This window comes from Rhinatrema bivittatum, chromosome 18, assembly GCF_901001135.1.
Source record: "Rhinatrema bivittatum chromosome 18, aRhiBiv1.1, whole genome shotgun sequence".
NCBI classification, from domain to species: domain Eukaryota; kingdom Metazoa; phylum Chordata; class Amphibia; order Gymnophiona; family Rhinatrematidae; genus Rhinatrema; species Rhinatrema bivittatum.
In genome coordinates this window covers 43,127,938-43,153,590 of record NC_042632.1, presented here as the reverse complement: position 1 = coordinate 43,153,590, position 25,653 = coordinate 43,127,938, and the positions used below count along the sequence as shown (strand labels likewise).

Genomic DNA, 25,653 nt, shown 5'->3' with positions numbered 1-25,653 from the left:
TCTCCCTCCACCTCTCTCCCTGTATCTCCCCATCATCACCTCCCCCCCCCCATAATCTGTGCTGTATTCAGCAGTCCCTTCTCCACCCATCCCCCCCCCCCCCCCCCACACACACACACACACACACACCCATGTCCTGGAAGAAGCAGAAGTCTACAAAGCAGCACTTGCTGCTTCTTCCTCCTCAATCTGCTTCCCTCTCAGAGCAGCAGGAAGCCAGCATGGCATGCAAGACTACAAGGTCCCGTGCAGTTTCAATTGCAGAGCAAAGCCAGCAGAGGAGGAAGCAGCAGCAGATAAGCACTGATGTCTGATCCCTACCCATCGCCACCCTCTGCTGGCAGGACGACATCCTGCAAGGTGCCTCGAGTTCTCACAGCACACCTGTCAGGAAACTGGTCTAAGCTAGTCTTAGGCACACATTTTTCCCTTTTTTACATACAAAGTGGACCTTTTATGAATTTCTTTTAGGCTTCGCAAGTAGTAAACCTACATTCATAAGTTTACTTTTGCAAAATGCTATGCAAATTAAAAGTTAATGAACTATTATGATTCAAATTCATGCAAAGCAGATTAACCTAGTGCTGCAAGCATAAAATATGCAAGAAGAGACCTTCACAGGCTCATTTGCATAAAAAAAAGTAGATAATGATTCACTGTCTGTAGGAAACCAACTCATGTTTTCTACCAGGCTTATTTACACACAAGTCCTTGGAAAAGATGCATGTGCTGAACTGCATGCAAAACTTGTAATTTTATGCACATTTTAAGTACATCAGCCTTCTGGTTTGCTATATTCATACTGTAGATGGATCAACTGCAGTGATAATGTCTATGTAAAGGGTACACCCACCAACTATTACAGGAAAACAAGATGGCTTGCATGAAGGAGGAGTCTCTTTCTAACACTAATTCGATTTCATCCTGGGAGTCAGAGAAAAAAAAAATAAAGGAGGTGCTTTCTCAGGTGTTTTATGCCTGCTCATAAGCAATTTAAATATAAGTCTGGTAGTTCTTTAGTATTGCTGCTTTAAAGTGCTACAATTAATATTTTCAATGTATGAAGAGAAAAAAATTAAAATGTATATTATTCCTTTTTATTTCATTTTTAAACTTGAATCTTAAAACAAAAATAAACGTCACACACATTATTAGGAATTTAAGTGGCCAGGTCTACATGTCTGCTCATCACCATCAGCAACTGGTAGGGGTTATTTAAAAAAAAAGTAATAAATCTAATTCATATAGAAGAAATCAAACCTTAACATTCCATTAAAAAAACAAACAAAAAAAACAAAACACACAATACAATTTCCTAGAAAGGGTTCCAAGTGAAAAGAAACAAACCACAAAAATACAAACACCAGAGCTAACTCAATGAAGCTTCCCAACTGAAATCAACTCAGAGAGAACACGAAAGAAAGAGATGCACTAATCCAGCTGTCGTCCTTAGACTGAGCTGAGACAGCAGAAAAAAAAAAGAGAAAAACCAGAAGAGCTTGACACACTAGGACTGGCAGCTGTTCATATAAAACAGGAAATATTTTGGATCATTCAGTTAAATTTACAGGGATAACTGAGATAAAATAAGGCTCTAGTAGGAATCTCTTGCCCAAGAGATAAGAATTCATTGTGCTGTCCTTGTTAAATCAAGGCATATTATTTTATGATTGAGGAATGTTTTTATCCCCATTAACAAAAGAAAACAAACTTAAGAAAAAAAGAAAAGAAAAAGAAAGAAAGAAAGAAATTGGGCCAGCCTGGTGGCAGAGTTCCAGAGGAGTTGAAATGCCATGCAGAACAAGTTGGGTGTCATTCCCACCTTGGATGGCCAGGTCCGACGATGCTACAGAGGCAGCGTCCACCCAACCCTGGGGTGGGAGGGAGTCTTAGTCATTGCAGCTGGATTCAGGGCCCATGACTGCAGGAGTCCTGGGGCATGGACTCTGGGCTAAGGACCATCACTGCAGCAACTGGCCTACGTAAGCTGGGAGGGGCTTCTCCCCAAGTAGTTGTTCTGACCAATTGGACTAGAATCATCCTTGGCTGTGATGTTTACATGTCTCAGGCTCTGTTTGTCCTTGGTCACTCAGTTCTCCACTCTCCCTTCTCCTCTCACAGAGTCTGCATGACAAGCATCAAATATCCATGTACGTATACTATTTATTCTATGCATTATCCTATGTATGAGGAGTATTTATCCTACACTCCACCTGTAAGGCCACAATTGCTATTCTGGCTTATTTAAGTTGTACCCTGTCTTGGATAAATTCTCTTTCAAAAAGGCAGGCACACACATACCAGGCTCATATAAAAAGGTAGTTCGCTTCCCAACACCCCAAGATATAAGATTTTAAATCCGTCAATACATTTAAACCCACAAGTACCACATTCTTATAATTCTTTCCAAGGATTTGTCCTCTCTACTTATTTTAGCCAGTAAGACGACATGCTTTCCCCAGGGGAGAAAGAGAAAGACTGGGAATTAAGCTCTCTTTAAATAGTTCTCAATAAATCTAAACCAGAAATATTTGCTAGCCTGTGAAAATTAAGATACAAATTCCTATATTGGGAAATGTTTTCCATCTTGCACCCAAGAGTGAGGATTGTCCTTAAGTAAACTGGTGCACAATTGTAAAAGCAGTAAACCTGGACTCTTAAGCACTCGCTCAGAATTGGCCCAAGCCACCATCTCCTGGGTGTTAAGTCTCACTTCAGAGTAACAACATGGGGCAATTCTATTTTAGTCCAGGAGCTTCCAAAGATATAGCCCTTCACATTAACTCCACCACAATTTCTTTAGGAGGCTCTCTCAACATGACCTCTGCTTTCTTCTTAATCTCCATAATAGTCTCATCAACAATACAGACTGGAAGCTCCATAATGCTTTCACTAGCACTGCAGACACAGAAGATGAGTTGAGATTCTCTCATCTCTACTGGACTGCTCAGCTGGATCCAAAATTATCAAAAATCGGGATCTCTTTCAGCACCAGACTCTTACAGGAAGTGGACACCACCTGAACTCCAAGCCAGCTCCATAAGCCAAGTTCATCTGGGCCTCCATCATCAACGCTAGCATGCAGGACCCAAGATCAGTGTTGCCACAGGGTTGAGGTGTCCTACTGCTGTCAGCACCAACATAGTCTCTTGCACCAGTACCCCAATAGCAACTTTCCCAAACTACAGCAAGACGATAAGAGAAAGCTGGCAGGAAATATCCTGGAGCCTCACTAATTCAAGGCCGTGAGTCTGATCTGATACATTGAAGATCAATCCAGCAGAGATGCCAGGCTGAAGTCCCAGCCACTGTCCAAGCTTCAGGGGAACAAGCAAAAAGTTAATAGCCAGTGAGGGACAGCTGCGAAGGGGCATCAGCTTGCTGCAGCCATTTTGGAAACACTTCCATTGGTAGGAGATTTTAAAACACAGGTGGCCTAGCCATAATAAAATGCACTCATTTTATCCTACAAAACAAAATTAAAAGAAGAAATGGAGACTCTGTGGAACTAAAATAAATAAAGCCAGGAATAACATCAAAGGGAGAAGCAGTGTCAAGAAAAGGGCAAATTGAGGTTTGCAAGCAGTACTGCAGCTTGGAGATGTGTATAATTAAGTTCAAAAAATATATTGTCAGTCAGTCTCGACTGAGCATCAGGAATTGCCACTGCTCAATCACAATCACTCTCCCAAACTATAATCTGAGCAACTGTCTTTCCCGAAGGGAACTCTGTCATTGCCAATCTGTTCACAACATTAAGGACCAGAGTACAGTAGAGATAATTGATGCTAATTCTCTTTCACTGCACTTGCAGCTTGGAGAAAACCTGTGAAAAAAAAACAAACCAAGAACAAAAAGATGCAAACTGCCAGAGAGGGAAAGAAGCTGCTTTTTTTTTTTTCTCGTTTTCCAGAACATTTCAATAAGTAAATAACAGATAAGTGAATAAAAGAAAGGGGTCACTGCATATGACAAGACTGCCAACTGATCACAAAAGAGACTACATACAAAATAAGCACCTTTAAAATTATGATTTAAAAAAAATGAGGAATGAGTGGCTATAAAAATAACCTTTCATTAAAAAAAAAAAAAAATTAAGTTCAATGTATCCAATAATTACTGTTAAAGACTTAGCTTTGGAACTACTCATCTGCTGAAAACAGACCAGTGACATGCTCCGAAAAGCATAACATACTGTAATGTTCAGAACACAGGGCAGCTATTTTAGCCAACATTTGCTGGTTAATATCCATGTGAACAACATCTTGATTGATTGATGTATGTATTTTAAGCAAAACTCAACTGGAGCTCTGTTTTTTGCAAGAACCTCACCACCTACCTATCCAAACAATTTGCAGGTTTTGTAAAGCAACATCATAAGGCAGCCATCAGATCTGTGAACAGGGAAGTGCTATCTTTGCTGGCAGTTTTCTCTCTCCTTCAAACAACTCCCTACTTTTGCTGTCCAGAAAGCAAGCAATCATGTCAAGCAAACAGACTAAACAGTGCCTGTATAATCAGAGTGTGGTCTTTAGGAGTTAAGGACAGCCTTCAACGAATGCCGTGCAAAACATAGACCTGTGCATTCTCCAAAACTGGAGATGGGGAGCACTAAACCACAAGCGAAATCGGGCTTCAAGTCCACATATACTAGCAGCAGAACAGCTTCCTAATTAAACTATCAAATATTTCAAGAGAAACCACCAGTAAAAAAACAAAAACCCAACAGTGGTAATGCTCATCTGCTACGGGTACCTGCAAAAAATAAAAACTAAAGCTATAAATTTCATTTAGAAGGTTTGCTAACTGAAAGTTAACGCAGCAAATTATGTGCGAGATTAGGGATCAGCAGTCACACATTTCCGCGTGCATATGGTAAAGTTAAGTAATTCAATTCGGAGCCCTAGGAAGCGTCTTACCAGCCCATCACAGTTGCTTATGGCAACCGAAGCGCTCGGCAGCTCCGCGACGTCCCCCACATAAAAGCAGTCCCCGCGCAGCGGCTCCGCGCGAGTCCCATTGGCGTCGTCCTGCCACTCGATCGTGGCCCCGGGGGCCACCAGGCGCGCGTTGAGCCGGAGGCGCAGGTGAAGCTCCCGGCCGAACACGCTCACGTTGTAAAAGAGCCTCTCGCGGGCAAGGCCCCCCTCCGAGTCCCGGCGGAAGCGCCCCCGGGCCGCGCCGGTCACCGCGGGCGACAGAAGCCTGCCCTCCGCGTCCGTGCTGACGGGGGTCACAAGGGCGAACTCTTCCACCTTCTCCGCTAGAGAATCTAAAAAAAAAAAAAAAAGGCACATTGTTGGTAAAAGTTGCAATTCTGTAGGGCCCTCGGGTCCTTTAAAAAGAAGAAACAGATAAAAGCGTGAAGTTGCGAGGGACCGCTAAGCTGCTCGGCTTTTAACGCACCTTTGCCTGCCTTTGGGGAACGTTGCCAGTAAGTGGAAGGAGCTCCCAGGTGCTTTAAGCGGGCCGGAGTGCAATCTTCCCACCGCCAGCCCCAAGGCTTATCCTGTCCTCATTCTAACCCTGGGTTCCTGGGCTCACTTGAAGCCCATGCCGGGCTCACCTCCTCGCATCTCTTTCTGCCTCTAAACCAGAGTCCGAGCCCTTTCACTCGTAATACATTGAGGACAAAAAGATAGCGACTCGTCTTGCAAAAGTTGCTATTGCGCGAAATGAAGTGCAAAGCAGTTTCGCGTCCCACGCTCCTTTCTTTCGGAGGCTGGAGTGCGGCGGGTCCTTGCACACAGCCTGCCAGGCACTGTGGGGATAACTGCAGCCCCGTGCACGCAGGGAGCCCAAACCCTGCAGCTGCATCTTCTGCCCCACACCCACCTCGGCGCCCTATCCCGAGGGAACGTCACTTCACCTGGAAGGAAGGGCGAGGGAGCGCGCAAGCGAATTTAAACTTGCAAAAAGCAGAAAGTGGCTCCCGAAGTGAACTAAGAGGCTCTCGCGCGCGGACCGGGCTGCCACGCGCAGGGACCTCCATGCGGAAGCAGGGCGGCAGGCAAGTTTAAGAGAAAAAAAATCATCCTCCCCCCCCCCCATGCAAAATTAAAAAGAGAGGGGGGTGGGAGGGCAGAGCACGACAATACCTTGAGTGCTAGCGCTATAAAGGGCGCCCGCTCGCAGCAGGAAAGCGGAGCAAAGCAGAACGCGGGCGAGTCCGGCTGCAGGCTCCATGGCTGCGGGAGGGCAGCGCGCGCGGCGCCGGCCAGTGAGGAGCCAGCGTGAAAGTTGCCCGCTGTCCACGCGCCGCAGAGCCGAAGCCGAAACGAAGAGGCGCAGCAGCAGCTCCGGCCAGCAACGCAAGCCTCCTCCCCATTGGGCTTCCCTGACAATTCCAGCGCGCGGTCCCTGAAACGTGCGCTCCCATTGGTCCGCCTTATTCCCTGCCCAGTATGGACTCCCCCCCCCCCCCCCCCCCCCTGTCAAGCTCTCAGAGAGGAACGTGGCTCAGGCAGGACTGCAGCAGCCAGGCGCAGCTTAGTAATTTATTTCAAAATAGCATCTAATTACGGTCGCGGATAGATTTTTTTTTTAATTTGTTGGAGTTGACACTGCTGACTTAAACCGTCTAGCCTGCAGAATATATAGATAGATGCAGTCTGTTTTTACAGAAAGCCCCTATGAAGAAGGGACTCTTCCTATTCAATAAAACCCAATGCACTTCAAACTCATTCTGGGTAAAGAAAGTTCAAGTGACACGGCACTGCTTCAAGCAAGGAACTTTTCAAGTGTTGCCGGGTTAGGGGATGGGCTGGGAGAGAGGAGGTAGGAGAACTTGAAACCTAGGATTCTTACGTTAAACCCTTGCCTGCTCCTACAGCTGAATACCCAGGAGGGAGACCACCGGCAGTTCCCCTTAGTACAGGGACCAGGCAAAAGAATCAGGTTAATGGACTTTTTGAATGATGCCAACACCGATGAGGGCGGCCAGAGGAAAGGAGAGAAAGTTAGAGCACTTAAATTGTTCTAAGTAATACAAGCAAAAACAGTGCATTTACTACGTGTCTATTCAGTTTCCTATTACATATTTAACGACTTAGTCTCTATACAAGACAAGAACACATTTTATTTTAATAAATGAAAGATTATCAACATAGGAACACGTTGTCTGCATTATCTGCAAAGCAATAGAAAATCTATACTAACAACAACATATACACAGTTATGATACCAAAAATGTTTATGTAAAAGTCTGTCAGTAAAGGCACCATACAAAAGTTTAGTATTTAGTGAATTCTAACTACTCAATTAACCCCCTTTTTATTAGCAGTCTAAATTAATCAAATGTGTGTTCTTTAACTATACATTTTGAAACTGTGGCCAGAGAGAGAGAGAGTGTGTGTGTGTGATTTTTCAGTTCAAGCTCACATGACAAGTATGTTGTGACAGATGAAGCCCACCTGGTATTCAGATGAGGCCATGGCCAGTGATCCTGCACATTTGGATGTTCCCACGGTGACCTCTGCTCTCCAGCATTGACCACAAAACTACTTTGACTCTGAGTAATACAAGCTGTGCTCTCTACATCCCAAGTCAGTGCCCAGTTCTTCTGCCTGGGCTCTAAAATAGTATGTCTAACCTAAAATGTGTGTGCACGCTGCTCTTATCTGTAGTTTATAAAAATTGATAATCATCAGGTATGATCCAGTTCTTGTTGGGTTGATGTGGCCCTTCTGCTCCCAGCGGAAGTTAGACACCTGCTAAATATACTGTGAATTCTGGTAAGTAAAATGTAATATTTATAAGTAGCAGAAAGGGCCTGCAAAACTGATGGCCAAAAAGGCAGTTACAGCTGTTCAGTTAGTGGCCTAACCTCCTGTCCCTCAGCATTCGATAACTTCTCTTTTTCTGTGCACAGACACAGACGTTGGGTAGGCAGCACAGCCCGTGAGATGGCATAGACTGTAAGGCAGAATGCGTACTGTTGCCTGACAGCACCTGTATGGTTCCCCTAGCACACTTAGGGGTCTCCCCACACTGCAACGCTCCTGCTAGCAGCGCCTGAAGCTTTGCTCCAGTAACACGTGCTCTCCTTCGCCAGCGCACGTGTAACTTGGCTCCACCGTGCACACACATCCCTTTCACAGCAGACTCTCTCGTTTGCCTGTTTCTCTGCTCAGCTCTTTCTTTTCCTTTTGTTAGTTTACTAGATTTGAAAAAAAAATTATATAAAACCTTAATCTAAATCACACATAAACACTACAATTCAAATATAGAGGTATCCATATAATAACAGAAAAATAAAACCCTGTAGCAGCCTATGAAAAACCACACTAGAACAAGCTCGAAATTATGAAACAGAAGTGATATCATAGGAACCGGCTAGCAAGTATTCAATACCTGATTAAAGAGCTATGACTTGATCAGCTTTCTAAATTTAAGACTGACATTTGTCTACAATTAAACTGACAGTAAAGCATTCCAGAGTAGTAGCTGAATTCAAGTCTAATCGCAGAAAGTGAAGGAAGGATAAGACCTTCTTGTTGGATGAGCACAAAGCTGTAAGTGGATGATACAGGATTAAAAGATTGGATAAATACCAAGGACTTGATTTTAAAAGCACTTAAATGGGAATAAATGAGTAAGTGGGCTTTTGAAAATTGCTGCAATATATGCCATTGAATTGTCCATAGGATTTACTTGTGTAAGTGCACTTTACAAACATAAACGGCTTTTGAAAATTGCTATGATAGTATGTTACATTTATGCGCACAACTCCTTTGAAAATTACCTTCTATGAGGATAACTTTCAAACATCTACATGAGGCATCATATACATAGATATATGGCCACACATAGATTTACGATAGTATTTTATAACCCACGCATATACAGGCTACAGGAGGCCTTTATCCTCAGCGTGTTGAGTCGAGTGGGGGCTCATTTTTCAAATTTATGCAGACATTCAATTTTTTTTTCCAGTAGATTCTTCACTTGAGACCGCTTTACAGGAACTAGACATTTATGTGTCAGCTATTTCGAGATGGCTACATCAGAATAGACTTGCCCTCAACATAAAAAACCTAAAATCATCTTTATATGTCTCGATATCTTAAAACTGAAGTTTTCCCTGCTTTCCATTTTGAAAATCAAGAAATTGTAGTTCAATCTGTTATACTTGATTGGGGTGTAATCCTCTCAATGAAACCTTGTTAAAAATTTAATAGTCTGGATACTTCAAACTTAGAATGAGGAGGAGAATTAAACCGTATTTAGAAGCAGCTGATTTTAGATTAGTATTGCGATCCATGGTTTTTGTGGGGCTAGATTATTGCAACTCACTTTTCCTTCCGGGGCCAGGTATCATCAAGCCTCTTCAGCTCTTAAATAACCCTCTAGCTAGGATTCTTTCAGGCATGCATAAATATGTCATATCACTCCAGTTTTGAGTAAATTGCACTAGTTACCAGTACACCGCTGGATTCAGTATATGACGCTTACTATACTCCATTGTATAACTTACAATAGTGATTTGAGTTGGCTTGGCACTAGATTACACCTCCACATGCCATCTAGGAGTCTCCGCTCAGCACATACAAGATTACCTGTCCCCACCATTAAACAAGCACGTTTGTGTGAAGTAAGAGACAGAGATAGATAGATCTGTGGCTGGACCTAGTCTTTGGAACAAAATGCTGGAAGCCCTGAGATTAACAGTCAATAAAAGGAACTATTTGAAAAAGGGCTTAAAACCTGGTTGTTTCAGCTAGCATTTAATGAATAAGAATTTATTTTAAGAGTCTGTCAACTTTTGTCAATGCTGTTTTGATCTTTAATTGCAAGTAAGATTTTAAGGTGGTCAAATATGCCAATGAGATGTTTGATGTTATTTGATGTCATTTTATGTAGATGAGGTGTTTGTGCTGTCTTGTCAGTCTTAAGTTTATAAATGTTTTACTGTGAACTGCTTTGGTCTAAAAAGGTCTAGAAGACATTTTTAAATAAATAAATGTTGGCTGCAGCAAATAGTTCTCTGGCTATAGATTACAGGGCCTGGCAGCAGCTCTCAACAAAAACCAAGGGCTCAGCCAAGCAGTGGTACTGTAATTCTTAGTGAGTTACAGCTGGTCTCATCCTAAGCCATCTACTTCTCTCCTGCTGCCCACTGGGCTACTGGGTCAGCAGCCCTAATTGGGCAGAATTGGAGGTGGCTCTTCTGCTCTCCTACTCCATCTCTCTCTACTTGAACTCAAAAGCCTGGGTGGTTTTGACATTTTTTCCCCTTTCCCGCTTTCTCCCTGATCAGATTCTTCCCTGCGCTCCCATTGGATTTCAGAGCCATGTGATCAGAGGCACAGTGCAGTCCCATGAGGAAGTGACGGGCTGAGGCAGCCATGCTGAGAAGAGCTGCAGATGTCCCCGAAGCAGCGAGTGAACAATGGCCAAGCTGTACTTTTGTGATAGGCATGAAGGTAGGGGTGACTCACAAAAAGCAAGACAAGAGAACACTACATGTAAAGCCCCTGTTCCTCCATCTCAAACTAGCATACCTATAGATTGAGAAGAAAGAAAAAGACTACCTAAGATCTATTTGCTTTTCTTGAATAACATTTTTTGACATCTCCACCTTAGGCCATATCTATTCAGTAATTCTAAAAAAGAACTTTGTGCTGAAAGTGCTTGTTTGGATATTGCTCTTAGTATTGCATTCCAATTATGATTTATAATTGTATGACCATTCAAAAACACATCATCTATCCCTAAGCCATTCTAACCTCATCACCTTGCATAATTACTGTAGTGAATTGGAATCCTATTGTGCCTAATTTATGAATTTTCTCTTCCTTGCAGACATTCTTGATATAATCTACTGACACCATGAAAACAAGCATCTGCACATTCACATTATTAGTTCTTTTTGCACAATAAGACAAAGCCTAGATTTATTAATGTTGTATAAACTTGCTGATGGGCATGTTTATTGAACAGAAGTCTGAACTGAAATCGGTATTATTAGATCTGTCGGTCTGTTTTAGGATAGAGAGATGGGTTATTATCCTGATTCTGTCTAATAAAAATGCTAATATTTAGCATACAGTTTGCAGATTACTTCCAACTGTGCTGCTGTTATGATTTTCAGCTAGGTTAGAAGATTTTATCCAAAGCAACTTCTATGAAGAATTAAATTGAAATGATAATGCTATACAGGCAGATGAGCCAGAAAATCATAGCCAAGGAAGAGTTTGTTCAGGATGAGCTAGCGACCATGCACTGATGAGGTCTATGTACTAAAGAATGCTAAAATTGGCCAGTCATTACTACCCTTAACCAATAAGCTTTGATGCAACTGCAACATTGCTCTCTGCTTCAAAGAAGGGGGGTGGAAGGAAGAGGGATTTGGATTCAGGGACAACCAGCACGAACCATGACTTTTTTTTTTTTTTACAGTGTGGGGTACTGATGCGCAGACATTAAGGAAAAGACACAGAACTGCTTCTATGGCCAAGTCCATAAGGAAGCACGTCAAGTAGCACTGACTGATACAGGAGGGTAACCTGCATGGCACAGCAGATACTACCATGGGAAGCTTGCTGGGCAGACTGGATGGACCATTGGTCCTTCTCTGCCATTGTTTCTATGTTAAATATCTCGCTTTAATGGCCCATGTCAATAATACACAAATCAGTTTGTAGAGAAATTTCTTGTGTTAGAATTAGTGCGTTAACGCTGACATGGACACAAAATCTTAATTGCACCTCCCTCTTTCCATTATGGGTCTCTTGCATATTATTTTACCACATGCTCATTAATAAGGAGCTGATTTGCATACTTATGCCTAGATTTTGTACCAATGTATGCCATAGCAACATAAGGCACTCTCTTGCACACATCAGTGCAGTTCAGTACATGTCAGCAAAGAAAAGGATTGCTCCAGTCCTAGGTCCTTGCTTCTGGGTGCTCTTATGCTCAGTAAAGCCGCAGCCCTGCTAACAGCTGGTTCTCATTACCTGTGGCTCTGTCATCAAATCCTTCAGCTTTAGTGACTGTCACTGCAACGGTTGGAGGAAAAAAAAGAAAAAGTAGTTACGAATGAAGCTTCTGGCATCATAAGCCTCAGTAGAGGGCCAGTACTGGGTGAGCTGAAAACTCAAAAGGAACAGGATAAAATGGGAGTGCCAAAAGAGAAAAGCGAATGAAAAGAGGCACCAACAGCTTTGCTTTTCTTGTGAATACACGAACTTCCCCCAAATGTGCATGCATCAGGAACAATGTTTCTCTGTCAAACACAGGGGTAGGTAATTAACTGTCTCTGAAAAGTAAGAACATAAGAAATTGCTAAGCTGGGTCAGACCAAGAGTCCATCAAGCCCAGCATCCTGTTTCCAACAGTGGTCAATCCAGGCTACAATTACCTTGCAAGTACCAAAAATCTAAGAAGATCCCATGCTACTGCTGCCAATAATAATAGTGGCTATTCTCTAAGACAACTTGATTAATAGCAGTTAATGGATTCCTCCTCCAAGAACTTATCCAATCCTTTTTTTAAAGCCAGCTACACTAACTTCACTAACCACATCCCCTGGCAACAAATTCCAGAGTTTAATTGTGCGTTGCGTGAAAAAGAATTTTCTCCAATTAGTTTTAAATATGGTACTTGCTAACTTCATGGAGTGCCCCGTAGTCCTTCTATTATCTAACAGAATAAATAACCAATTTACATAAACCTGTTCAAGTACTTTCATGATTTTGTAGACATCTATCATATCCAAAGAGTAAATAACAGATTCACATTTACCCATTCTAGACCTCTCATGATTTTAAAGACCTCTATCATATCTCCCCCCTCCCCCTCAGCCATCTTGTCTCCAAGCTGAACAGCCCTAGCCTCTCTCATAGGGGAGGTGTTTCACCCCCTTTATCATTTTGGTTGCCCTTCTCTGTACCATCTCCAGTGCAACTATATCTTTTTTGAGATGCGGTGACCAGAATTGTACACAGTACTCGAGGTGCGGTCTCACCATGGAGCGATACAGAGGCATTATGACATTTTCCATTTTATTAACCATTCCCTTCCTAATAATTCCCAATATTCTGTTTGCTTTTTTGACTGCCGCAGCATGCTGAACCAACTATTTTAAAGTATTATCCACTATGATGCCTAGATCTTTTTCCTGAGTGGTAGCTCCTAATATGGAACCTAACATCGTGTAACTACAGCAAGGGTTATTTTTCCCTATATGCATCACCTTGCACTTGTCCACATTAAATTTAATCTGCCATTTGGATGCCCAATTTTCCAGTCTCACAAGGTCCTCCCTGTGGTCTACAACAGATCATAATAAGCAAATTCTCTAATCACAATCAGTAAAATCAACCAGGATTTCTGATGTGCCAAAGCAAAATCTCTGATCAGCTTGTATACTATAGAAGAGTGCCTCCCTAATCTATCCTGGAGAACCCCCGGAGAGTCAGGTTTTCAGGATATCTTCCATGAATATGCATAAGAAAGATTTGCATGCACTGTCTCCACTGCATGCAGATTGATCCCATGCATACAATGGAAGCAATGTATGCAAATCTCTCTCATGCATGTTCTTGAGGGATATCCTGAAAAGCTGGCCTGTTTGTGGCTCTCGAGCGGAGTTGGCCACCCCTGCTATATAAGAATCATGTCATGGAATCCAGCGCCCCCCCCCCCCCAAAAAAAATTAGCCAATTAGCCATACGTTCTCAGTGCACCTGGTGCAGTGACCTTAGAACTGCTGCTCCTCCACTGAGACCAAGCTTGGCTCACTGCCATAACCAGAGTGTTAATAACTTGTGTGTGCCAGCAGTCTGGGACACCCACCTGCAGCCTTTTAGTTTCTTATACTGCTTTTATGTTGCCTGCAAAGCCCCAGCTGTGCCACTGTGCTTCAGACACTAGAGTGAGAAACACCTCTCAGATACTGAAATGCTTAAAGGACCTCTGGAACTAAACAGCTCTCAGCTAGCTGAAAACCTCATTTCATGAATCTTTCTGTAGCCAGCCTTGTTTTCTTTTCTTCTCAGCACAGACCAAGATTAGGCAGCTAACAATCCCAGGAGGCAGGCCACAGAAAAGTAATTGAAGACCGAGAATCTCCAAAGCCCATTCATCAGCAGCATGATACCTGAACAGACGGCTCAGGTCTGCCCAGCCAACTGCAGTTTCCGTAGAAATCAAATTCCCCTTAATCCTGGAGTATCTACCCTCATCCTTTCTTAAGGGGATAGAGCAGAAAGTTCAGAGACCTTGGCTCAAATTTCCCTCCCTGGTCATCATATTACCTTGAGTGGGTCACTTAACCTTCAGTCTAAAGCTCCAAGACAAGCACAAACTTATTTATAAATGTATTTCACAAATTTATAGTCCATCTGTCTAAAAAAAAAAAAAAAACTTGATCCTAGCGAGTAACAACTTATTAAAATTAGCCAGAAGCACCACTATTATACCATTTCCTTTTTCTGTGCTCAGGGGAGTAGGGTATTTGTTTTGAAACTCTTATTTAATTGCTTTTGAAGTAGTTTCCTGCATGGCACCCAGAAGGTAACTGACTGAATGTGGCTGTCATTGTGACTATTTGGAGACTCGCTGTGATGCAAAATAGACACAAGAGGTTTGTTGGCAAGGGAGCTTGGAGTTTGGAGGAAGTTGATTTAGCCTCCATGTGCTTGCACTTTGATCACAATCTTATTGGGGAAAGGATCTATAAACCTAAAATATTTGATTTAAAAGAGTTTTGAGACAGCTTGCGAGCTTTTTAGCAATGCACCCTAAAGCTAATACCTCATCTCAGGGGGTTCTTGATTTCTAGGTGTAAATGGATTTATAACAAACCTTCTAGCTGCCTTCATAAGGCCAGTTTGGTTTGGATTACAATCATTGGACAGGCATTCTTGGATTTACAGTTGTATTTAGTCTGTTACCGAAGGGGGGCAATTGAATGTCATTTAGAAGTCCTTGCATATCTTTTAATAATTATTTCCCATGCTTTCCCATATGCTGAAAGCATGTAACAATAGATAAAATAGATAAAACAATAGATAAAATCACAATCAATAAATGCATATAAAATACAAAGGGAGGGTCATTTTCAAACCACCCACATAAGTTACAGTCTGCAGGTACATTTTACCCACCGATTTTAGCCCCAATGTTCAAAGGAGATTTATGGGCATATATCTGCTTTGGAAAGTCATGGGGATGTGTGGAACCCACCCCCCATCCTGCTTCCTCACAGCATAAATGGACCCACTCGAGAGCAGGTTTAACTTTGTGAATGTGGATTTATGCACATACTTGCAAAAAAATCTAAAGTAGGTGCACACAAATCCATGTGAAATTGTGTTCTGCATGTACTTTTACACATATACTCACTGGGAATCTCTTCAAAGAAAAATACAAGAAAAAGGCAAAAAAATAAAAAGATAGATGAACATTACATAAAAATATTTTAAAAAACACTTTTCATAGACAAAGACATAAAAACATACAATCATAATAAAACACCAAATTATAAAATCATGTTAAAAAGTGCCCAACATGGCAATTTTTGGCTAATGCCTACATCAGGGACTGAACATAAAATCTATAAAAATACTATGACAAAAGACAAATTTATACTTCATTATAAATTATATAAACATCTGTAAAGGTAGTCAGACAGAGATAAAACTAAATTTAAAATGGGACTATACCTTGCACGTGTGAAAACAAGAGCAGCAAAACAGCAATCATAAAACCTAATTGTACCTGCATTAAAAAATATGTAGATGTAATATAAAGACTCAAAAATCAAAACTCATTCAAAACAATAAAAATACAAAAATAAAAACCAAAGATAAAATGTGTAACCTACTGTGTTTACAAATATAGGCCAAAGATGATGATAGTTATAGCTGCTCGTTCACTCCAAGGGTATCACAGTTGTACCATCCAAATAACTGATAATACTCCAGGAAGCACATACAATATCTAGAAAAAAGGGGAGGGAAAAGGAAGAATAGAAGGGAAGAAAAGAGCAGAGGAAAGGAAAAATGAAAAAGACAGGGAAGGGAAAGAAGAAAAAGGAGCGAGAGGAAAGGAGAAGAAAAAGGAAAAGGTGGTGAGATGGAAGGGAAAGAAGGGAGGAGGCAAAAGGGAGAAGGACTGGAAATGAAGGAATGCAGGAGGGGAAGGGAAGAGAGGAGAAGGCAGGAGGAAGAGAAAAGAGGGGGAAGGAAGAAGAGAAGAAGGAGAAAGGCAGAAGGAAGGCGGGGGGAGGGAAAAACGGGGAGGGTGAAAAGGAAGAAATGCAAGATGAAAAATTCCCTTTTATCTTATTACCCAACTGATTTTCTTAAAAATTAAACTACCTCCCTCCTAAAGATAAAAGGAAATGCTATGTAATGTCTCTAGGTTCTGTGGTGACTGCTGCTCCCATAGGGAGAGGGCTGTTACTCTCCTGCACCCTGCTGTGTGTACCCTCCTGCACTGCTCCTCCTGCAACATTAAGAAACCAAAAGCAAGATTTTATCTCTACAATTTACCCAAAACAAGTCTTTTCTCAGAAAAAGAGGAAAAGATACCATAATCAAGGTTTCCATGTACAATGATGTGTATCTTAATTCGAAAGCTAATAGCCTGATTCCCACAGGACGATTCCCTTTCCTAAACAAGCCTAAAAGCACTCCCTTGCTCCTTTTTGCTCATTGCTCTTCCTAGATGTCAGTGGAAAATTGTTTTGCCACAGCAATGAGGTTTGTAATTATTACTTTATTAATGTTGTTTTTGTAAGACTGTGCAGTACATTTCCTAAATTTATTTATTTAAGCATTTTATATGTACACCGTCATTCCTAATAAAGATCACAAGAGACATTCATAGATCATGGCTATTTGATAGTTTGATGAGATAATCTACCCAGAGCAGGTGTACCCTACCTGGTGGCACAAACAGTGCATCCTTGAGAACAATGTTTACATCATAAGGTGGAAGGAAGGAATGAATTAAGCATTCAAGACACATTGTACCCTCCCGTTAAAACCCCATTTGCGAGGTATTCTTCATACAATCATAATCATTTTAATTAAAAAAATCTATGATATATTGCAGCTTAATCTGTTCACTATCACATCTGTTTCACAATGAAAAGTAACTCCATCAACCAAAAACATAATGGGTCTGGGTCCATAGCATCAAAGGCCATGTCATTACTAGTGCTTGAAGTTTATATGTAAAACGTCAATCAGTTTTGAACTGCCAGGCAAACATTTTTTCTGTAATAATTTCTCCCCTTCAGGACACTATCTGGGGTAGATTTTAAAAAGGTGCGCGCGGGTGTACATGTGCACGCGCTACCCGGCGCGTGCACATGTACACCTGATTTTATAACATGCGCGCGCATGTTATAAAATCTGGGGTCGGCGCACGCAAGGGGGTGCACAATTATGCACCTTGCGCACACCGAGCCGCGCTGCCTTCCACCGTTCCCTTCCCACCCCGACCCCTAACCTCCCCCCCCCCCCCCGACTTGTCTTACCTTTTGCGCCTGCCAGCAGCCTGCCGGCACGTGATCCTCTGACACAGCGGCAATGGCCGCTATGTTAGAGGCCTCTGGCCCCGCCCCCGGACCACCCTGCCCGGCCCATGCCCCGGGACTTACAGGCATCCCAGGGCTTTACGCACGTCACCGGGCCTTTTAAAAATCTCCTTCTCCTCTCTTCCCACTGGGTTTACGCGCGTAGAGCTTTGAAAATCTACCCCTCCATGTATTACCTTTGAAAATAGAAATGTGTTGGCATAATTCACTGGAACGCTGTTTCATAGTTATTGAAGTTGCTGTTGTGTTGAATTTCAGGATGTCTGATCTGATCAGAAGAGCGCAACTGAAGAAGCAATGGAGATTTTGTTCCAAATAATATTTAAAAACAAATATTTTTATGCATTTATAATTCAATACCAAACAAAGCATGTAGAAACAATTTGTCATAGGTAATGGGGGGAAAACAAAATGAAATCACTTGAAAAAGGAAATTAATGGGCCAGCCTGGTGGCTCTCAGTGACAGCGCTGTACACTGCCATGTAGAGGAATCTGAGTTTGACTCCTGGCTCAAGGTCCGCCAAGGCTAGCGATTCTGCAGAGATAGCATTCCCAGCCCCTGCGAGAGGAGTGTGCCACAATCGTCATGCAACAGAGTGGCTGAATTTAGGGGCCCATTATTGCAGGATTCTGGAAGGAGTTCTGGTGCGTGGCAAAGACTTGACTAAGTACAATGGGAGGGGTAATAATCTAAGATTAAAAAAAAAAAAAATCCCGAAATCCATGGCATCAGATCCCAGCCCTCATTCCAAATTGAGCTGTAAACTTAAGTGAGCAGGATTAAACTGCCAGGTCAAAATAAAATAAATTCATCCTAGATTAAATTTTCCCTAGCCCTTTACAAATAATTGTAATTTTATGACAAAATATCTCATCCCTGACAATTAAAACATTATTCAATTGCAATGTACCATAAAAGCTCAGGATTATCAATCAGCTGAAGGTTTCCACAGGCATGCTGCATCCAAGCCATAAAAGTCTTGTTTCTGAAAATGATTCTCTAGTGGTGATTAGTCCATGCATAAATCCAGTCACGAAATCTTCTCTCAGACTTGCTAATTTTTCTCTGCATCTGAAATCAGCTATAATCCCGTAGACCTGTCAGGATTCTTTCTGCTGCAGACATGCAGAATAAGTACTGTTCACTCTCAAATCTCTCTCTCTAGGACAGTGATCCTCAACCCTGTCCCTGGGGATCCCCCAACCAATCTGGTTTGCAGGATATCCATAAGGAATCTGCTAAAAATATGTTTGCATAAGCAGGAGGCAGCACAAGTAGATTATATATGTCTTGCATTTTGATTGTGAATATCCTGAAAACCAGACTGGTCAGCGCATCTCCAAGAACTGGGTTGAGCACCATCACTATAAGGTTAGGGCTAAAATAATCAAAAGTTTGATAGTTGATTAACTCTCCTATTCTCTTTCTCATCACCCTTTTTGAGAGATTTTAGTTTGATTTTTCAAGCCTGCCATTGTACCAGTAATGCCTTGCTTCAGACAGGCAATTGTATAGCCTTCTGTTGGAGATGGTATCCCATTTCTATTGGGTTTACCTGGTTCTTTCTGTCATGCTTGAAGCTGTAGTTTATGGGACCCTCATGGAGTTTTTGAGAGTCTCAGCAACCTTCACCAGCTTTGTCTGATTTGAGACCTATGTGAATCACCACATCCATTTGGTTGATCCAGTCCTGGTTTTACCCCCATTGCTCTGGAGATTAACTGGTCGCTTCCAGTTAATCTCCAGAGCAAGGACCTGCAAGGCTCCACACGGGCACGCCTGTTCTTCAACATACATATGCCGCCCCTGGGAAATATTACATGTTAGTATGGATTATAATTACACAAATTAAACCTGGCTAAATCTGTTGCTTCCTGACTCAGGATATGTGGGAACTCTCAGGTCATTACTGACTATCATGAGGCCCAACTCTGGTTGACTCAAAAATGATAAGTTGAATGCCAATAGACCAAAATTTTAAGAAAACGTTTACAGGTCTGGTTTTGCTAGCAAAATGCTGCTCCTACCCATGTTTGTCAAGATGTCATAGTAATGTAGATTTTTCAAAATATCATCTTGCCTATTTCTTAGAATTATTGCTTCATTTTCCGTTCTCATTCCTATGCCTCCTTCATGTTTTTTTTTTTGTACAATGTTGCTTTGTTTTATTATAACTAAATTTTTGTTTTTCAAGAATAATACCTATGAGCCTTTTATGGTGGTTATATCCTCTGAGTCCACTCTTCAGTTGTTCCTGCCTGATGCGTTTCTAATGAGGAACAACATGAGCGTACACAAAGCTCCTTCGATTCAAAGTGACAGAATGACTAAGCAGGAAAATGTTTCACAAACTTAAGCACTATTACTCCAGGCATAAATACAAACCAGAATTAAAAGGAAGATCTTATAAATTTGATTTGTTTTAACAGCCTCCCCCCCCCCCCCCCTCCACTTTAATTCAGGGGATTTTTTACAGATTCTGAATCGACAGATTGCTTTAACATTTTTTCTTTAATCATCAATTAAACATTACAAGATTTAAAGTCTTCCTCTCTGCAAGGCTAGCTTTGTAGCTTCTATAGTTCTTTGTTTGGCTTAGCCTTCCAACAGGAGTTTTCACAAGGCACGACTTGACCAATTCAGGGAGCAAAAGCCAGCCCTGGAAATCAAACCCAGGTTTTCCTCATGGTAATACACATTATGAATGGGTTTTTATTTGCTTTTGAACTGTGGGCATCAAGGGGCTGGAATTGTTCTAAGCTGCAGAGGTTTTGTCCTGGCTGTTTATGAGTGTATTATTAGATTTGTTTTTAGTGATGTCTTTTTATTCTTTTTTTTTTTTGTTTGTTTTAATGCTGTTTATTGGTTTATGTGTATATTAGTTTTATTATGATGCATATTGTTGCCCACTGAGATTTGTAGATTAGCGGGCTATAAATAAATAAATAACAGGGCCAGCCACCAGACTGATGTCTGACAAGCCAGTTAACTGTTTCAGCACTGCTTTAACGATAGTGACTGCTGTTCTGATATGGAGACAGCTAGCTCTCTTAGGTTTGCCCACCAGCTCCATTTTCTTTTTCCATGACAGGTTGATCCAGTCCTGGTTTTACCCCATTGCGTGCCTGGTCTTGCAGTTCTGATTTCCCTAAGAAAAGCAGGACAATAAGTCCATGTATGCTGTGAGACAAAACCAGAACTGGATTAACTTGTCCTCAAAAAATAGAGCTAGGGAGTTGGCAACCCTCTCTATACTGCCTGTTCTGAAATAGTTAATTAAAAAAAAAACTAATGCAAAGAATCTGAAGTAAAAGATAATGCAGTACAAGGTTAACAGTGTTCTCTGGATACCTTTTATTACACCTTCTGACCTAGGTCACTCACATCCCATAGTTAGGGGTGGAACAAATGAGGCAAGGGCTCTGATGCAGTTCCTAGTACTCCAGGTGGGTTACCTCAGCAACCTTCAAAGGGCTACTGCCATCTCAGATTCATTGTGGCTGTGGGCTCCAGAGTATCCCACTGGCTACACCCAAGGGAGCTCTGTACTTGCCTTTAATCCTCTTAACAACTTTTGTCCCTACACAGCCCTTGTACTCTCATTTCATAGAGCATAGCAACTATTAATCAGGTAGGCTCAACAAATATATCCTCTCACTGCTGGGAGCTGGGCATGAATGACAGAGAATGGATTTTCCCCTTAGGATCTGTTGGGTTCTTCTTTGGCTATCTGGACTGGCCACTATTGTAGACAGGATGCTGGGCTTCATGGACCATTGGTCTGACCCAGTATGGTGTCTCTTCTGTTCTTAAAAAGCTAAATAATTATTCACAGCTATTGTACAGTGAATACAAATTGCCATCAGATTTTAATGCCTCCTACTTGCCTATCTCCCATCATAGCACTAGGCAGAATTTCTTTACATTAACACTCCAGTCAAGCCATATAGGAATCTCTAGTTTAGGAATTCATCTTTCTCATTGAACTGGACATGCAGAATTCCAACCAACTGATTGATCCTGGAGAAAAACTTGATTCTTGTATTGAATCAATGCAAGAACTTTTCAAAGATGCTGTTCATGAGTGTTTGAGACCACCTAGGTCCCTTCCTCAGAGGTCATTCATAGGACTGTATTACCTTACACAAGTTGAGAAACTATGGGGGACATTTTCCAAAGGTATCACACGTGAAAAGGGACTTTTCGCGTGGGATACCTAGATCGGGGCGGGTTCTGGGCGGCGTCCACACCGGAAGGGGGAGTCGGGGCAGCACCGGGGCGGACGCCGCGAAGACATCGCTGACGGCGAAAAGGTAAGGAGACTTATCACCGTCAGTAACGCGGCCAATAGCACCACTTTTCACGATGGCGCTATTGGTTTGTGAAAGCCGGAAGCAATAGCACCGTGGTGGTTCGATCGCTGCTGGCTTTCACAGGCCCGCCCCCCACTTCGCCCCTCCATTACCGCCTGATTTTCTTAGCTCTGCGAACTTAGAAAATCCAGGCCTATGATAGAAACAAACCAATTCCCTGAAAATATAACCTTACCAGAAAATGTTGCTTTAAAAGATTTTTAACATACTTTGGGCCAGATATATGGTAATGTTTATTTTTACTATACCATTTAAAAACATTCAAAGTGGTGTACAGAATAATAAAATAAATACATACAATAAAATAAAACCATAAACACAAAAACACAGTAAAACAAAGAACATGATACATTAAAACAAAAATGTCCAATATTGCTCTTACTAACCTTCAAAGACCTGATTGTTTAAGCAGGTCCTAATTAGGGCCCAAAATTGCATAAAATTAGTTTCTTTACTAAACTTCAAAGAGTAAAGACCTGATTCTAAATACCAGGCCTTAATTAGTTTCCTGAATTTCATAGTTGGTCTCTTTGCAAAAGTCCAGTGGGAGAGAATTCCAGAGCAGAAGGGCCTGATATTGAAAATTATGTTCCTTTATTTCTTCCAGTCTAATTTCTTTTGCTGAGGGCATTCTTAATGGGTTCTTACTGGATTGTAAGGTAATAGGGTTTATTTCCTTTTATCTCTATGGGAAAAATGCTTAGTAAATTTAGCCCTTTATTACCAAGTTGAAAATTGTAACCTAGATACTGTAGCCACATCCTCCACCCACCAGTGTCAAAGTGGTATTCCTCTGATTCATACTTGTTCTAATTTAGAGCTGGCAGACTTTGGTGTTTGAAAGCTACCAACAGGTCTGCTTTTCAGAAAATCTGTGAGACGCATTTGCTGACAACTGACCTCATTAACATAGGAGTGGCACGATTTGCATATACATCGAATGTCCTGAAAAATAAACTGGTCTGCAGCTCTGAAAGAGCAGGATAAGATGTTCTCTCTTCCAATCAGCTGTCAGTTTTCCAGGGTGTGGTACCTTTGGGCACATCCTCAAGCCTTCTACATAAGAAATCCAGAAGCAGATAAAACCAGATGGGACATTTAATAAACCATGACAATTTGAATTATGAAATGTCTGACACTTGTTTACAGCTGTGGGGCAGCAGCATTGGCTCATTCCACTGGGCCAATCCCTGTGGATCCTCTACTGCTTCAATTTGCATATTTTTGCTACTGAATAACACTTATACAGAAGTAGTCATCCATTAAAACATGAATATTTTCCTTTTAAAACATAAATTCCCCCAAATAATCAAATGGCTAGAAGAAATGTAATAATGCAAATAACACCACAAAAAGATGGAAAATAAATATCCTAAACATCCATATTAAACCTCCAATTATTATAAATTAATGATAGGACCTTCATACCTGGTACAGCACCACAATTAGGTTATACACCAAAACCTTGAAAAACTAATTGTTGGTCCAAACAAATTAGTGCACATGATATACTGTGTCCTTACTAATATTTCTTCTTCAAATAAAGTTCATACTCTTGTTTACTCCCTTAACATCCATATAATCGATCACTGATGAAAAAAACAAAAATTCATAGCTTGGCATTTTTATATGCTGTTATAAGATGTCCACAAAACAGGTCACTCCGACACGGCTCCATGTTTCATTAATCTGCATCGGTGGAAATTCAAACATGACAGATTATGGAAATGTGGTATATGTTACTGATGGGAGGCTCTTTGCCTGTGCTGTAAGACTACCCATACCTTTGTCCTTATTCTTGAATCAAGACCATGCTTTTAGCATAGGAACTTTTGATTTGCATATATTATAAGTGTAAAGCCTGTGATCTGTAAATGTATGTCTCAGATTATATAGCGAGGCTTTTTAGAAATTTCTCATGCTTACTGTAAAGGACATATTTTCCTTTGAAAACATCTCTGATATAACCTTCATAAAACAGAAACATCTGTGCATTTGTAAAAATAGCTGTACAGTTCTTGGGCGTAAGCAGTTATGCAAATAGCATACATTTCAATCCCTTCCACCTAGAAGTTACTGATACTTCATGTTTTGCATTAATCACAATTGTTTTTGTCCTCTGACACTATGGTTGTACTTAGAATTTAAAATCTAATAATAAGAGAGCATTCATATACACACACCTCATTTCTTGACAGTGCATCTTGGTCAGGGCATTGAGAGGCTAGGAATCAATCAGAGGAGGACTATCAAGATGGCTCACTAATTTTTAGCCCACCCTTTCAAATCATGGACAAGGCATTTTACAGCATGATATAGTATTCAGGTACAGTAAGTACCTTCCCCAAAGAGCTTACAATGGAAGCAGACACCTGAGGTAAGGGAAGATAGAGTGACTTGCTCAAAATTATATGGAGCATCAGTGGTGGTGGTTGTAGTTGGGAATTGGAATCTGAACCCTGGTTTCCCTTGGACTCTAACCACTAAGCCATTCCTTATAACACCATGTATACTCTAGGAGAAAGAAGGAAAAGGGGATTATTGACAGAAACATTTAATTATTATTGTATTACCTTTAGCTTCTGTGTATTGCTTTATGAAAGTGTTTGAGGATGTAGCAAATTAATTCTTTGCTATAGAAAACTAAGATTATAATCTTAATTTGGCAATCTCTGTTCTTGAAAATGTTAATAGTGCATAAGCCCTCTGGGGATAGGCAAATACCTACAGTACCTGAATGTAATCCACTTTGAAGGGCTGAAAAAAAGTATGAAAAGCGGAATATAAATCTAAATAAATAAATAAATACTAGTGACAGCTTCTCTTATAGCACGCTCCTTTCTACATTAAACTATTATATGGATCAAATACCCGAGGAGTGTTTAAGTAACAGTAGTGTGAATTATTTTCCCAAGGTTGGCATTTTAGGTTGTCTGGCACATATGTGATGGTTTAATTCTCCTGCGACAGAGTTCCCTACAACAGTATTGTGAACAATGAGAATATCTGTCTTTTGCTGAAATGCTAAAGTCAATTTTTTTTTTTAATATGCAGCCTAGACTTAGTCATTTTCAGGTGCTGATTATCACACAAGTCATTTCTCCATCACCTGATGTCTTCCTTAGGGAATACTAGAGGGTTAGTTGCATATATTACACCTTCTTGTATGGATATCATCTCTCTCCCTCTCCATCCCTGCTGAAAATCTGTCCATATTTTTAGAAAGTAGTAGGGATAACCCTTTCAGAATCAATAGACACAAACTTCCCTCTTTCCACTATAGGAACTTGCAGAACTGACTATACCCATGCATTTGAAAATCCTTTTTATTAGAGATGTGCATAATTACATTTTTTTTGTTTCTTTTTTTTTTTTTATTCTTTGTCTAAAAAAACAAACAAACCCTAAACTAATAACTAAAAAAAATCAAAACATGTTGGGTCAGGCTGCCCCGTCCCCTTCCCCACATGCATGAAACCACAAAATATACCCTTCTTGGGTCTTCCCCACACAGCCCCCTTACCTGCTTCACCCCTCAACTTCTTATCCCATCCATATGCTTTGAAGACTATTCAGTGGCAGGAGTGATCCTCAGTTGCTCCTGCTCTACCACCAAAAATGTATTTAATTATTGCTCGCTTACAGATAGAAATGTAGAAAATAGTGCCCGTCCACCCCAAGGCTGGTGCCAATACGGATAATTATCATCCAACGAATGATGATG

At 41.2% G+C, this 25,653-nt stretch overlaps 1 protein-coding gene and 1 long non-coding RNA gene across 2 annotated transcripts in view; both read right to left on the bottom strand.

Annotated features, from left to right (window-relative positions):
- Positions 1-6,331, bottom strand: part of LOC115079701 (A disintegrin and metalloproteinase with thrombospondin motifs 2-like) — a 292,174-nt gene extending 285,843 nt beyond the window's left edge. Inside the window, 2 exon segments of the mRNA XM_029583448.1 lie at positions 4,920-5,272; positions 6,099-6,331. Coding sequence (XP_029439308.1) covers positions 4,920-5,272; positions 6,099-6,186 — 441 coding nt within the window. The 5' untranslated portion in view covers positions 6,187-6,331.
- A 498-nt stretch (positions 6,332-6,829) lies between these two features.
- Positions 6,830-25,653, bottom strand: part of LOC115079968 — a 57,896-nt gene continuing 39,072 nt past the window's right edge. The window contains exons 3-7 of the long non-coding RNA XR_003853469.1: positions 22,830-22,985; positions 17,731-17,840; positions 15,833-15,948; positions 15,672-15,726; positions 6,830-6,906 (exon numbers count right to left, since the gene is read on the bottom strand). This is a non-coding gene — a long non-coding RNA (uncharacterized LOC115079968). The remainder of the gene's footprint in view (positions 6,907-15,671; positions 15,727-15,832; positions 15,949-17,730; positions 17,841-22,829; positions 22,986-25,653) is intronic.